The 15539-nt window shown below is 38.4% G+C and overlaps 1 protein-coding gene across 3 annotated transcripts; it reads left to right on the top strand.

The window, feature by feature from the left end:
• The first annotated feature begins 8026 nt into the window (after window positions 1-8026).
• Window positions 8027-15261, top strand: TAF13 (TATA-box binding protein associated factor 13). Of its 3 annotated transcripts, XM_057724120.1 has the most exons (6): window positions 8111-8170; window positions 9008-9086; window positions 10200-10327; window positions 10425-10641; window positions 12347-12444; window positions 13993-14305. In XM_057724120.1, exons 4-6 carry the CDS (start codon window positions 10584-10586, stop codon window positions 14161-14163), a joined length of 327 nt encoding a protein of 108 aa, XP_057580103.1. In that variant the 5' UTR covers window positions 8111-8170; window positions 9008-9086; window positions 10200-10327; window positions 10425-10583; the 3' UTR covers window positions 14164-14305. The 3 variants fall into 3 exon arrangements, with proteins under 3 accessions (XP_057580021.1, XP_057580185.1, XP_057580103.1); XM_057724202.1 differs by lacking the exon at window positions 10200-10327 and having other exon boundaries at window positions 8109-8170; XM_057724038.1 differs by lacking the exons at window positions 10200-10327; window positions 10425-10641 and having other exon boundaries at window positions 8027-8170; window positions 13993-15261.
• The last annotated feature ends 278 nt before the right edge of the window (window positions 15262-15539 follow it).

Below are 15539 nucleotides of genomic sequence, written 5' to 3'. Positions count from 1 at the left end.
GAAATCTGGCGAGTGAGGCTGCGTCTGAACTTTCCAGTGAAATGAGGAACGTTGTAACAAAAACAAGTCGCGAATTTCGTGTGCTAAAGCTCCACGTTGTCGGGAACGTTTAGGTAACTGCCTGTTTGTATGACGTTTTCTTTAAGCTGTCGGGATAGTCTCGACTGTCTCCTGCAGTTGAAGTGCGGTCACCTCGGCCACTTGAACCAGGAAACGGCGATATCGGGACATCCCTCCTCACAACACTTTCACAACTTGAACGATACCTTTGGTTTAATGGTGGCGCAGGAGGGAGGAGACAACACTGCAGATCCCATTTCGTACGTTGAAATGCTTACGTGCACACCGCTCGACCTGCTTTATTAGAGTCCGGGCGAAAGTGCTACTGAGTCGTCCGAGGCTGAAAGTGTAAGGTTGCTTAGTCCGCGGTTGTTGTCAGGGTCCTAAAGGGACCTCTGCCCACCCCCCCCCCCACCCCCCCTTGCTACAGGGCCATCTGCTGGCTGCGGCCTGCTTGGTTACGCAGAAGAAAAGCTACCAAAGCCCCCTAGGAGCCAAAAAAAGTCCGAGGCAGGACAGTCTCCTTGTGAAAATGTGCTTAAATGCAGAAACAAACAGACAGAAAACAGGGCAGATATACAGGACAAAATAAGACAAAGCAAATAAATGTGTGCACATACACACACAGACAAATCCCCCTGCCCAAAAGAACTAACGACGACTCAAAACAAAACAAAAAAATCCCCAATTGTCTTGGCCTTTGAACTTTTTATCGAGTTATCTAAAACAGCCTCAGCACTAGTATCATCACTGGCAACAGTTAGTTCCCTGCACCAAAGCTGGATAAAAGCCCCAAATTCTAACCAGGTCCTAAACAAATTCACGTTCACTAATTTAGATTGAATCTTGTAGCTCATCTAAAAAAATTCTCCTCTTTCTTACATACTGTGAAACTGTGCTATCCTCCCAGACCTGCACTTAGCTGTTCTCTTTACCCAGGTTCTTTTTCCATGTAAGTATAGATGTTCCTAAGATACCAACAGCTTCTTTTTCTCATTATTAACTCTTACTTGGTGACCTATTCTGTTCCCTGGCTTCAACTACCACTTCTATGCAGAGTTTTGTTTTGTTTTTGTTTTGGCCACATGGTGTGGCCACACCCTTGGCAGTGAAAGCGTGGAGTCCTAACCACTGAACTGCCAGGGAATTCCCTATGCAGCAGTCTTAAGTTGATGTCCTACCCAGGCTCCAGTCCTACGTTTCTAGCAGATGTTCTTCTGATAACTGAAATGTTTAAAGCCAAACTCACCCCCTTCTGATTTCCCTGTTTCTATGATTAATATTCCTTTTTCCCTAATCACTGAATTTAGAATTTGTAAATTACCTTTGAATCAATTAACTCCTTTTTTTCAAAATGTTGTCCCAATTGCCCCCTTTCCAATCCTATATCCATCACTTTAGTGATTTTACCATTTCACTCTTCAAGCATCAATTAAATCCTCACAACAGTGAAAACTTACATTTGTAGAACATTTTGACCTTTTTAAAGCAATAATATAATAATAATATCTGTCATAATAATATCTTAATATCTTATTTAATCTTATACCTTATTTAATCCTCACAACTGCTTTATCATCCCTATTTTAGAGATAATCTAAGGTTTAGGGTAAGGACTGCCCAGTATCAGACCTGAATAATAATTCTGGTCTTCTGAACTCAGAACTGGAATATTTTGCTCCAAACTATGACTGCTGTTTCCTTTAACAGCAGCCACTGCTTGCTGAATGTCTAACTCCTTACCCTGCTATTCTAGGCCTTCCAGCAGCATTCTCTGCTCCTCCTGTATGCAGACTTCAAGCTTACGCTGTGACAAAACTGTTCTGTGTTCTTCAGAATACTCTTTGCTTTCACATTTTTGCTTGTGCCATCTACTCTTTTGGAGGTAACTTTATCTCATTTTTCATGAGATGGAAACCACTCCAACTTTTGTCATGCTCTGAAAGATAAGTCTTTCATCCCATTCACTCTTAGAGTTTAAGAATAGAGTTAAAGGATAAAGAAATCACAGTTGAAGAACTGGGAAGAGTGATTAGCTGTCTACTTACTATTGCAAAGGACAGTGATAGTCCACAGTATCTTATGGTTTCTTCTTTTTCCATATGTATCTCTCTCTCCTTCCTACCCTTCCTTCCCACTCTTACATTTATTTCCTTCCTTCTCCCTCTACCATATTTTTTCTTTTCCAGGTTTAAAATGTATCTTATCTTTTTTATTGAATAAAATATCTCACCACATTTTTACTTCAAAATTAGTTATACCAAGAGTTTCATATTTTTAATAATTAAATCCTGCTTTCTCTCTGTAAAATTGGGTTATGATGGTTGCTCCTTTCTAGGGTTGTTGAAGGATTGAATGAATTACTGTTTACAACAATACCTGGCAGGAAGTAAGCGCTCCATAAATGTCAGCTATTACTGTTGTTGTTCATTTGTTTAAAAAATATTTACAAATGTCTACTATGTGTTGGGCACTTTGCTAAATTTTGCAGGAATAGAGGCAAAAAACGAGTCCCTGCCCTCAGGGAACAAAATATATTGGGGAAGATAGATGAATAAACACATTTTAGCAGAACACAGGTATTGTGTATGTAAAGATGCTGTCTTTGATCTTCACAACTGTCTTGCAGAATAGTTTTTCAGTGAGTAATCTGAGGCTCAGAGAAGGCACATGGGTGAGATCACGGAGCTAGTCCATCAGACTTCAAAGCTCCCTTCCCCTTGTTATCACACTACCTCAAATTAGGATGCTGTCCACTGATACTGATCTTTGACGGTTTTGTTCCAAGCATTAATGTTTCTGTTATCCTGAAAGGCCCCAAAGTGTCACACCAAAGCCTGGGTCACTGGTTCTTGCGGGCCCAAATGCAAGGAATAAATAGAGCCCCACTGCCTGGGGACTCAGTTCAGACAGTCCTTCCTCAGTTCACTTTAGCCTCCACTGGAGGACGGTCAGTTGTTGCCAAATGCCTGTCAGTCATGAACAGTGGCCTGTTTGTTAGGGTTGTTGAAGTCCCTGTGGCGAACACTAATCCGTCACGGGGACCATGACTATGGCATTCTGGTTTAACCAAAGAGTAAATTCAGTCCCAGAGGCACAGCTTGCAACAATAGCTTCATTTGAATCACAACATATTTGAAAAGGGGTGTCAAACAGGCATTAATTTATGCTACAAATATTTGTTCCAGGACTTCGAAGTCTAAGGAATGTGCTAGCCTTTGGGAGCTCAAAGGTGAATAAGAAACAGACTCTGTTCTTAATAAGTTTTAAGATTTAGTGTAGGAGACAAGCTGTGTGTATAAGTAATGAGAAAATACAGTAGAAAGAAGTGTTGAGGGAAAATAAAAAGTAAGTGCTGTGGGAGAGTAAGAGAGAAAGTGCTTTCAGCTGGAGTGCTCAGGAAAGGCTTGATGGAGGAGCAGACATTTTAGCTGGGCCTGAAAGGCATATAGCATTTCAATAGAAAAAGAAAGGTATCCTAGTGGGAAAGGAGTAGTGTAATCCAAGGCTTGAAGATGGGATAAATTTGGGGCACAGTCCACTTTTGCCTTCTTCTTTCACTGCCTAACTCCCTTCATCTCTCAGGTCTCAGTTCAAATGTTATTTGCGCAAGGGAGTCCTCTCTGACCTTCTTGGGTCCCCTCTCCCCATTATAAGCTTCCAAAGCATACAATATCTATTTCATTCATTTCTCTTATCTATTTCATTCATTTCTCTCCGCTGCATTGTAGCGTTCATGAACCTAGAACTGTGTATTTACGTTATCACTTTATCCATAGTCCCATAGCAAGTGCTGTTCAGTGCTTGATAAATATTTGTTGCATGAATAGTTGAAAGTGGCCTTGTGGAACTGGGTTATAGAGTACATGAAGGTAGTGCTGTAAAGTAACTTATTGTAGTAGGTATTTATTGAGAAAAATCCGTATATAAGTGGACCCACACAGTTCAAACCTATATTGTTCAAGGGTTAACTGATATTCTCCTCCTCCTCCTCTATCTCCTCTTCATTTTTCTTCCTTTATCTTTTGCAGCCTCTTGGACTATTTCTTTTCTCTCTGTCCCTTGATGTACTGTTTCTGAGGGTCTGCCTGTTGCCTCCCTTCTCTCACTTTTGTTTTTGTGTTTAAGCTATCGCCCTTGTGTTGAAGTCTCCCATGCCATTTTCTCTAGTCCTGATTTCTCTGTGGGTTTCCAGACCTGCACCTCTATCTGTCTACAGGACACGTCTAGACTCTCAGACTCAGACTGAACTCATTTCCTTCCCTCCTCAGTTGCTTTTCCATTTTACTTTCCAATTCATATTAATAGCATTCCATCTGGTTATAAACTGCTCTCTCCATAGCTCTCAGATTCATTCAGACACAAAGTCCTGTGAATTCTACTCCTAAAATTCCTTTGTCTTAATTCAGATTCGAATCAGCTCTCATCCTAGGTGGTCTCCCTGCTAAAGTGATGTTTTTTAAAAAAAATGGGTCATGTGACTCTTCTGCTTAAAGACCTCCCAGGAGCTCTGCACTTTGAATGAAGTTCAGTCTCTGAGGAGAATATTCAAGTCCTTTCACAAACTCAAACACCAGTTTCATTCCAGCCTCATTTTCTGCATCTCCACCCAAAAAAGTCACTCTCGCTACACACCTGAAACGTCTTGTAGAAGCACACCATAACTTTTCACTCTCTGGATTTTATTTCTGCTCTGCTCACAACACTGCATCTTTTTTTCCCTTTACGTTTTGCATCTGAGGCTCAGAATGTTGAATTATTCACACTTGACAGTTCGTGACATACTGTTGTAATTGACCCTTCCCAAGTCCTTCACTTGTTACATAATTTATGCATTCTCGTCACCCCTATTTGAATTTCTCCTACCCTGTAATCTTTCTAATGTATTTGATGTCTATGCTTTTTTTATATGTTCCTGAAAAATATGTATTTTTGTGTGTATGTGTGTTTAATATACATCAGTGGTTCTTTGTTATAGATCTCATTGTATTTCTTACTTTTTAAATGTACCATTATGTTTCTCAGCTCTATCCATGTTGCTAGTGTATTGCTTCTGAGTGTTGCATAGTACACCTTGGTGTACATTCAGCACACTTTACCTATCCATCCCCCTGATAATAGACACTGTGAATATTTTATACCTGATTCCCTGTACAAGGCCAGTGTTTCATTATTATCTAACATAACAGTTCTGAACCCTTTCAGAACCAACAATTCTCCTTAAATAACAAATATAATGTCTCCTTTATTATTCTGAAGTGAAATTCACAAATAACATAACCTGCTACGGTAGGCAGCCTCTCCGATAGCCCCCAATGATGTCTGCCTCCCAGTATTCTCATCCTTGTGTAATCCCCTCTTCTTGAGTGTGGGCTGCATTTATTGACTTATAGTGAATAGCATAGGGCAGAAGTGATGGGATGTCACTTTCAAGGTTAGATTACCAAAAAAACTGTGGTCCTGGGTGTTCTTCCTGGTTCTCTCCCTCACCTGCTCTGAGAGAAGCCAGCTGCCCTGTGGTCAGCTGCCCTAGGAAGTCGACATGGCAGGGGATGGAGGGAGGCCTTTGACAATAGCCAGCGAAGAACTGAGGCCCTTAATCTAACAACCTGAAGTAACTGAATCCTGCTGACGACAACGTGAGTGATTTTGGAAGCAGATCCTTCCCCACCTGTACTTCAGATCAGACTGAGGCCCAGCCAACACCCTGCCTGCAACATAAGGGGCCTTGAGCCAGAGGCATCCAGCTAAACTGCACCCAAATTCCTGACCCACAGAAACTGTGTGATAAATGTTCACTGTTTTAAACCACTAAGTTTTGGGATAATTTGTTTCACAGTAATAAATAACTAACCTAGCTACCCACATAACTATAAAACATAATGTCCTAACTATAATATAAAGGTAAAATAAAGACAGTAAATTATAAAAATATGTGTTTCAATATGTAAATGCTCAGGCATGACTACACTAGAAGGTATAATGATTTCAGATGTTTGCACCAATATGTAGAGTCACCATGAATGCAGGAGCTACAAATGCAGACTGATTCCAGTGAGTTCTGGCTATCCAAATTATTACAAGTGATATGGCCTTTCATGACACTATTTCCTGAAATTGTTTACAGCTCTTGGTAAATTGCAAACAAAACAAAGTGCTATATCTCTCCAATTTCAGGGTAGTTACTATTTTGGGGAAAACTCCCAGCTGTTTCCTTCCTGTGTATCTTTCTCCTTTACTTTCACACAGCACACTTCACTTATGACACTTCTAGTGACCAAATATGTGGGTCCCCCCTCCCCCACACACCAAACAATTCTGACACCAGCTGGGTGTCCTGCAATTTAACTTAATACTGATGCTATTTACTTGGAGATAGTGTCAGATCGCACTGATCAAGGGCTCAGTCCCACAAGACCGCTCCCAACTTTCCATGCCAATAGAAAGTAGTAAGTCCCCAGGTTACCTACAACTTCTGTCTGACTTGGCTAAAAATCAAAGGTTTCCATGAATTCCTCCCCCTTGGATTTTGTTATTTCCTAGAACAACTCACAAAACTCAGGGAAAAAATGTTTACCAGTTTATTAAAGGGTATGGTAAAGCATACAGATGAAGAGACACATAAGGCAAGGTCTGGGAGGGTCCTGAGCACAGAGCTTCTGCCTCCATGATGCTGGGAGGTGCATCACCCTCCAGGATGTTTCCCAACCTGTATGCTCTCCGAACCTCCTACTGTTGGAATTGTTACATCTTGTATAGGCATGATTAATTATTAATTCCATTTTCAACCCCTCTCTCCCTCTGGAGAATTGGGGGTCGGCTGGGGGGGAAGGGGACTGAAAATTCCAAGCTTCTAATCATGGCTTGATTTTTCTGGTGACCAGCCCCCATCCAGGAGTCATCCAGGAGCCTACTCAGAGTTGCCTCATTAGAACAAAATATGCTCCTAGTGCTGTTATCACTTAGGAACTTATAAGGGTTTTAGTAGCGCGCGGGCGCGCGGGCGCGTGTGTGTGTGTGTGTGTGTGTGTGTGTGTGTGTGTGTGTGCTGAGGGGTGTGGGGTGGAAAGACCAGGTATTAGAACAGGAGCTACTCCTAGTGCTCTCTTATCACTTAGCAAATTACAAGGGTTTTAGGCGCTCTGTGCCAGGAAGTGGGGTGGGGTGGGTGGGCAGAGACCAATATAGATACTTTCTACTATCTCACGGTCGCTTTCCTAGAAAATTCAAAGTAACTTAACAGCATAGGAAAATGCTTTGTTTATATGTTGACAGAGCTATGTTCTAGGCCCAGCTAATTATGAACAGATTTTTCACAGGAATGTTTAGCAGGACATTCAGAAATAGCGTATCGTGGAGCAATCTTTCCCCATGTGGCATTATCTCTTGCATTACAAAACACCGCATATCCCTAGCTTTAGCCTTCTAATGTCTGTGGTTTTCCCAAGCACTGTTCTAATTACAGAAACAACAAACAAACCCACAAAAATTAAATTCTAACTCTAAGGGGAGATAACACTTCCTTGAGAACTGGTAGCAAAGTACAATATCCCCAATAACCAATACAGACCTTGGCAATAAATCTCAGTGGAACTCTTACGTTGTTGAAATTGTTTAAATACACCCCTGGCTAGCCCCTCAATGATCCAAAGCTTCGCAGTCCCGAAACAGGAAGCGGTGATCTAATACGCAGAAGCAAGTTCAAGGTGACAGCGAGATACACACCACCTAGCCCATGATTTCCTTCTCCTTGTTAATTTTTTTTTGAATTGGTTTATTTAAATTTTACAGAAACCTGATTAGAGTTAAGTACGTAATTATAAGTCCAGTTCCTTGCTAATTTTTAATTCCTTCTTGCCAAGACGTCATCCTTCCCTCCTTAAGTACCTCCGTGGTTCCACCGCTGGGCGGGACTCGCCCGCCCCTCCTCCTCAGGCGGAGTTTCGGCTGGGCCCCGCCCCGGCTGGGCCCCGCCCCGGCTGGGCCCCGCCCCGGCTCTACGCGTCACCGGAAGTGAGGCAACGGAAGTAGTAAAATCCGCGGGGCGGGAGGCCGGCGCGCCCTGAGGTGGCTGGCTGGTGGGATGGCAGATGAAGAAGAAGACCCCACCGTGAGTGACCGCCTCTTCCAACCCACGTTTTTATTAACTCGCTCGGGCACGGTAGCGGAGGCTGAGCAGAGAATCGGGGTTGTTTTCCTCAGTGAGTTCAGCCGAGAGGATCGGGGACGTCATCCCGTGCTGGCCTTTTTTTTTTTCAGATTCATCATTTTAGTACGCGGGGCAGGAAGAGTAGGAGGTGGCCCCCTGCCCTTTGCTTTTGGTCCGTGTTTGCCAGACACCCTTTGAAACATCTAGAGAATCATCAGAGGACAAAGCTAGTATTTGTTAGCGCTCATTATGAACCAACAATTCAACTGCGAACAAAACTATATACTTATTGTAAAGTAGTTGAAAAATAATGGACTCGAAGTCAGGGAACATAGATTTCAGAATCTCTGTTCTCTGAGAGCAAGTTATTTAACTTTGAGACTCGGTTTTCATGTCATAAAATAGGCTTAAGGCTTACTTGAGGAAAGTTCTTAGCACTGTGTAAGCAGTGCTTAATAAATACTAGTTTTGCTTAATGATTAAGTATCAACTCTTTCGATGGTAAACTGTCTAGATGTAGACCAACAGTTCAAAAAAAAGAATGTATGGTCGTTGAAACTCTTCCAGGAGAGGTAGTACGGTTGTTAGGGACATTGTAGAAGCTATTCCTGCCTGAGTCTGAAGTTGGACAGGATAGTTTTAAGGCCCCTAAAATGCTAAGGTTTCATGCTTTTTTGCTGCTGGCTTTATGTAGGCTTTCTGGCATAATATCAATGTTGAAGATGGAAAAAAAAAAGTTAATTATTAAAAAGTGAAAAGCAGTGCTTGATGTATCTATATATACATTTTAACTTCTAGTTTGAGGAAGAAAATGAAGAAATTGGAGGAGGTGCAGAAGGTGGACAGGGTAAAAGAAAGAGGCTTTTTTCTAAAGAATGTAAGTAGTATTTGACAATTTTTTTTAGTAGATAAAAACTTTTGGGTATGTCTGTTCAAAGTAAATTTATTGCTCTGAATGTGTTTCCTTGTAGGGACAGTATTCTCAGATTTGCATATAAATTCTGTTTAACTTGTGAATCATAGATAGTAATGATCCTAACCCCAATTTATGTGTCTGTATATATACATATGTGTGTGTGTGTGTGTGTGTGTATACACTTTTTTTTTTAAGAGATGTGATTAGTGTTTCATTTCAGGGCCTAAGAACATACCTCCGTTACTTTCCCTGTCCCTTACCTTTCAGCAGTAGGAGCAGGGACTCCTTTGACTGTAAGCTGAAGGTGCTGTTGGATCCTGCAGCAGGTGCTGAGGATAGAACTTAGGTTGGGGCTTTGGACTAAGGCAAGGGACAAGGCAGGAAGATGGTGAACAATGTGAGGCAGTACAGTGGCATAGAGATGATAAGGTTTTGGTTTTCTGTTCTACTCTCTCAGTAGACAGGTTTGACCTTTTGTGGCAACAGCAAGGAGAGTTGCTGCTATGCTGATGATCCAGGCCAGCCCCTGAAAGGCACCATGAGAACATGATCTCCATCTCCCATTCCTGGTCCTTTACATATAGTCATGGCTGAGTGTTGATGAGGCCACACATGAATACCTGGCTTATTTAATGCTGGTTCAGATGTAAAGAGTTTCCAAATGCTCTTGAAACTACAGAGTCAGTATAGGGTTTTTGTTGTTGTTGTTTTTTAGCCATTGAAATTCCTTCCTGTATCTCAATTTCTCACCTAAAGATGACCACTCCTTATTCCATCTCTGATGGAATAAGTGATACTTGCATAGTTGATTCTTACCAAAAGCCTTCCACTTGGATTTCTTTATTTTTGTGATGACAAGAATTTGGAATCTTCACAGCCTGTTCCTTGTCTTACTCGAGTCTTCGTTTATCTTTGTGACCAAGATCTGTTCTCCTAGACCTTTTTCTTAAAAAAATGTTTGCTAATATAACACAAAATTTCAAAGCATTCACTTCTGTTTGTTTATGTCTTTACAGACCCTTCAACCAAATACAGCTTACATACTTCCTATCTAACATGTTTTTCCTTTTCCAGTGAAGTAGATTTCCCTACTGATGAATTCTCCCCATCAATATGTTAATGACAAGGTATCATCCTCAAAATATTTAAGGAAAAATATTAAGTTTACAGTGGAGAATCCTGGCAGACATTACTTTAGCCAAGTGAGCAAAGTTAATATCACCAGTAATATATATTGACATTATGTACTCCTGATATGATGCATTAAGAGGTACATCATCACTGTGATTCCCTTCCTAGTAACGCATAACCACAACCTAATCATGAGAAAACATGAGACAAACCCAAATTAAAGGACATTCTACAAGATAACTGACCAGTATTCTTCAGAAGTGTCAAGGCTATGAAAGACAAGGAAAGTCTAAGGAACTGTCACAAAACAGAAGAAACTAGGGAGGCATGACTACTAAATATTGTGGGATCCTGGAACAGAAGAAGTACATCAGTGGAAAAACTGGTACAATCGAATAAGTTTTGTATTTGCACCACTGTTAATTTCTTAGTTTTGAGAAATGTCTTTGGTTGTATAAGATGTTAACATAAGGGGAAACTGGATGTAGCAATTCAGGAACTCGCTGCTATTTTTGCAACTCTAAGCTGAAATTATCTAAAAAATCAAACAAAAAAGAAAGCCAAAAAAAAAAAAAAAAAAAAAAAAATTCAGAATCCAGAAAGGAGGAGAGAAAATATTGGCTCCTGTGTTTGTTTTCTTCCTCCTGTATCTGGGCCTAAAGGCTCTTGCCACAATAAACCCTGAGGGTACTTCTCTATCCCACACTGGCTTCCAGGTCACCCCTTTCTTTTCTTCTGCAGGCCTGCTCTACTTTCTTCTTAGTTCTGCCCACTTTTGCTTCTCTTAAATAGGATATGCTTAATGTACTCATTCCTACTTTTAGAAGTATATAGGAGTTCCTTCCTTTTTTTAAAGGTAAAACTTAACATGCAATAAATTGTACAGGTCTTCATTGAACAGCTTGATGAATTTTACATGTATATATATACTTGTAACCACCAGTCAGATCAAGATACAGAACATTTCTAACATATGACAGAGTTTCTTAGTATTTGTGTACAGCTTTGAGAATCTGAAAAGAGTTGATTCTTCTTCCCTGAGAAATGCACACACAAATAAAGTATAAAATTTTTGCATATAATTTCAGTAGCATTCCAGGACTTCTCAAACTTGTCCATGGACTAATTGGGAGTTTATAGACTGTAGGATAAGAATCCATATGGATCCCATCTGCCCTAAATTACCAAGAAGTGTAATACTGTTGTGGGTAGGAGTATAGACTGTGGAGCCAGATCATCTGGGTTCAGATTCAGGTTCCATAGCACTATCTTTGTGACCTTGAGTAAATCACTTAACGCTATGCCTCAATTTTCTCATCTATATAGAATGAGGATAATAGTAGTTTCTACTTCAAAGAATTGTCATGAAGATTAAATGAGCTTACAACAGTGCCTGGCATGTAGTAAGGGCTGTATAAGTTTTAGCTATTAGCAGTTATTTTCATTACTCTGTATTAGACTTTTGTTCTCTTTTGCATTTTCTGTGGTTCCTTCAGATGAAGCCTGAAACTGAAAGCTTTGCTGGCAGTTGCTTTGATCCAGGGAATAAAATGTCAAGATTCTGTATAGTAAGCCCTTTGCTTTCTCCTTTTGATTAACCTGTTCTTCCTATAAGAAGGTCACTGGAGCACTTTCTCTCATGTTCTCTTCCTTATGGTAGTATCAAAACGGATTTTTGCCTTCTTTCTTCCAAGACCTCCCCCTACTCCCCACTCCTCCCCCCAAAAAAAACCACTCCCAGTAAAGGCTAAACCATTGCTCCTCATCCTGTTCCTATCATGAAGTTTCCTACTTAAAGGTATTCTGGGGTGGTTAGTGAGTAGATAATAGAGATTAAGGAAGGAATATTGATATCAGGGTTCAGTAGCTGGGAGGGAAGGGGAGTTCCTACCTAGGGAGGCTAGGTAAAAACAATTGGTTATGAGCTAGTGGTTAATACCTTTTACACCAAAATCCATACTTGGAGACAACAAATACAATGTAAATATACTTTTATACCAATATCTTCTATACCTTGGTTCAATTCTAATTTGAAAAAAGTATTGGTCAAGTTTGTTTAGGTAAACAAAAATGATTGTTCTTTTTTACAGTACGGTGTATGATGTATGGGTTTGGGGATGACCAGAATCCTTATACTGAATCAGTAGATATTCTTGAAGACCTTGTCATAGAGTTCATCACTGAAATGGTAAGTTTTTTTTTGTAATTGGTCTTAATTAATTGAGGAATAGATTTGAAGTTCTAACTTTTAGGTAAGACTAGAACTATGGTGACCTTTTGAAATAAGCTATCCATTTAAGTGCCTGTTCTGTGGAAGTTACTGGTTACTATTTATCATTAAGGATGGAGAGAGATTGTGTGTGTGTGTGTACACACACACATATATACATATGATATATTCTACCCTCTCCTCTGAATTTTATAAGGACATAATTACAAAATCCTTGAATAAAATTTAATATATTTCCCATAATCCCATCATCCAACATAAATTTCCCTCTTCCTATATATGTAAAGATATACAGTGTTTTACATAGTGTTGATCATAGTAAACATTCTTTTTAATACATATTTAATATTTTAATACATGTTTAATACATCTTTATAATGCATATTTCCTATGTTCTAATCACAGTTATTTTAGTAGTTACATAAAATTCATTCAAATTGTTTTCTAATATACTTAACCATTTCCCTATTTAAATTATTTACATATTTTTAACTGAGTAGGTAAGTTCGAATGACCATATTTATGAAATTTTCCTCTTCTCTGGATATGTTCACATGGATGGGAATACTGAGCTTGGTTGTGCTCAGTTCTTATGACTTTTTACCCTGTGTTTTAGATTATTTCCTTTGTAAAGAATAATAGAAGTAAAATTACTGAGTCAGAGAGTATGCATTTTTTAAAATCTTTTCTGCTTATAAAAGTAATATGGATTAAATTTAGAAAGTATTAAAGAGTGCAGGGAAGAAAATAAAAATCTATAATCCTTCTACCTAGAGATAACTAATGCTGATATTTTGGTGAATATTGTTTTGTCTTTTTACACATATTCTTAAACTTTATAAAATTGAAATGGTATAGTATATATAGTCATAGAACCTGCTTTTTCACTTAGGTAAGTCTGCAACATTTTCCTTGTGTCACTGCATAATACTCTAATATTTTTGATGGCTTCACAATATTAATTGACTAGATGTGCTCAAATTTGTTTGTTCAATGCCTTATTAAGTACTTAGTTTCCTTTTTTCAGTCATTAGAAATAATGCTGTGATGAATTTTTGTTTTTGCAGTATGAATATATGATGGTAGGGGATGAGATTTGATTTTAAGGAAACCCACCAGTGTTTATCAGCTACTGAGATGGACACAACATTTAAATGAAGTGGGTGGTTACAAAGAAATTGTAAAAGAAGTTATAATTACAAAGAAATTATAAAATTATTTTATACAAGTGAAGACAAACTACATATATCAAAACACACAAAAAGAAACAGAATTTGGTAGTTCTAATGTCCTTAATATTAAAAAATGTCTATAAAGCATTGAAACATTGCTAATGACAGTAGAAAGTGGACAAAAGACATTAATAGAAAGACAGTTCACAAATGAATAGCTATAATAATTAGAAGAGAAAGCTTCAAACTCACCAGCTTTAAATAAATACAAGTTAAAAGAATAGAATGTTAGATTTTAAAAATTAATTGAATTTAATATGTTTCTTTGTAATAGACTCACAAGGCAATGTCAATTGGAAGACAAGGTCGGGTACAAGTTGAAGATATCGTCTTCTTGATTCGAAAGGACCCAAGAAAATTTGCAAGGGTTAAAGACTTGCTTACTATGAATGAAGAATTGAAACGAGCTAGAAAAGCATTTGATGAAGCAAACTATGGATCTTGATGCCTTTTGTACTTTCTAAAGCTTCATTATCTTCTGGGGAAACCATGTTTAATAACTATATTTTCCATAGTAAGGTCTTGATACCTAGCCATGTGAATGAAAGATGGAGAACCACACAGTTTTCTGTCTTTATTTTCATGTCTTCAATTTTAGAGTGATATTTGAGCCTTTAGTTGCCTGCCATTATATTACCATACTTGAATTACTTACTGGATTTTAATGACCACATGTAAGTCAAAGTACCTTGCAAACCATTCAGTTCCTTCTGACTTTTGACCATCTAAATGATGAATTAATATTTATATATTAGATGTACTTGTGCCATTGTAAACTGTACTGTAGCTGTTTAATATGTGAAATCTAAACAGCGCCTTTGACTTTGGTAGCTAAGACGTGTTTCATGTATTCTTAAGTTTTTAGATTACAGTAGTATAAGTTAATAAAGGATAGTGAACTGGTTTGTGTTTCTTTTAAGGAGAAAATGATATTAGAAAATACAGCCTTTTGTAGGAGTGTTTGTCTTAAGATAATTTGTTTTAATGCTCTTTAGATAACAAGAATAATTTTTTTAATTTTAATTTTTTATTTTTTGAGAAACTGAAAGTGTCCTATGAATGCTTCTGTGTTGGAAGGCTTATTTTATTTAAAATCTTTGGGGCTTATACTATTTGTCAGCTTTTAAGAGAACTCATTTTCCCAGGTCAAATTAAAGCTTCTAAAAAGTGCTTTCAGTAGCAGGAATGGCATTGCTGAAAAAGCTGATGGCAAGATAAGCATTTGGGGTAGTGTTTTATTAACATATCTGTTAGTACTTGTTCACTGTGGAATTGTGTACTTGAGTAAAACCATGTGTGGCTATGGAAACCACTTTTGCAGTTCAGGATATACAGGTTTTGTGTGTATTTAGTTTATTGTATTATTCTTGCACTTAGCTTAAAGTAAGGATTAAAATTGCATTTAAAGGGATCATTGGATATTACTCTTTGTGAAACTGAATGTTTTGTGTGCTGCTTATAAACATCTATGAATCAGTAATTAGGAAATTTTACTTTCTTAACCTATCAATATAAGGAATAAAGTATGAAAAATTAAAAAGATTTTGAATTGAACTTGAATTTGACTATGCGATTTATCAGCTTTTCTCCTCCATATAATTTTAGCCGCTTAATCTCACTAAAAACTTTTTTTCCATATTATTCTTGTAATGCTCCTGAATTGATAATGAGATTGATAATGAGATTCAAGATAGCTGGGCTGATGTTTTTATTTGAAAAAAGTAAAAATTGGTTAAATAGCTACTTTATTTTAAACTGAAGTCAAGACTGAGAGTGGAATAATAAAAGGTCACTATATCACTATCTTTTGCTAGTCAGGGC

This window comes from Hippopotamus amphibius, chromosome 1 (genome assembly GCF_030028045.1).
Source record: "Hippopotamus amphibius kiboko isolate mHipAmp2 chromosome 1, mHipAmp2.hap2, whole genome shotgun sequence".
In the NCBI taxonomy this organism is placed as follows: domain Eukaryota; kingdom Metazoa; phylum Chordata; class Mammalia; order Artiodactyla; family Hippopotamidae; genus Hippopotamus; species Hippopotamus amphibius.
Note: the sequence above shows the minus strand (reverse complement) of the source record. Positions and strands in the feature narration are given on the sequence as shown.

What these genes read in the sequence shown, in the direction of transcription:
- TAF13 (XM_057724038.1), top strand. Translation starts at nt 8,144, where the DNA reads ATGGCAGATGAAGAAGAAGACCCCACC. An exon ending in ATGAAGAAGAAGACCCCACC is followed by an intron (nt 8,171 to 9,007) that starts GTGAGTGACCGC and finishes TTTAACTTCTAG; the next exon opens with TTTGAGGAAGAAAATGAAGA. An exon ending in TAGAGTTCATCACTGAAATG is followed by an intron (nt 12,445 to 13,992) that starts GTAAGTTTTTTT and finishes TCTTTGTAATAG; the next exon opens with ACTCACAAGGCAATGTCAAT.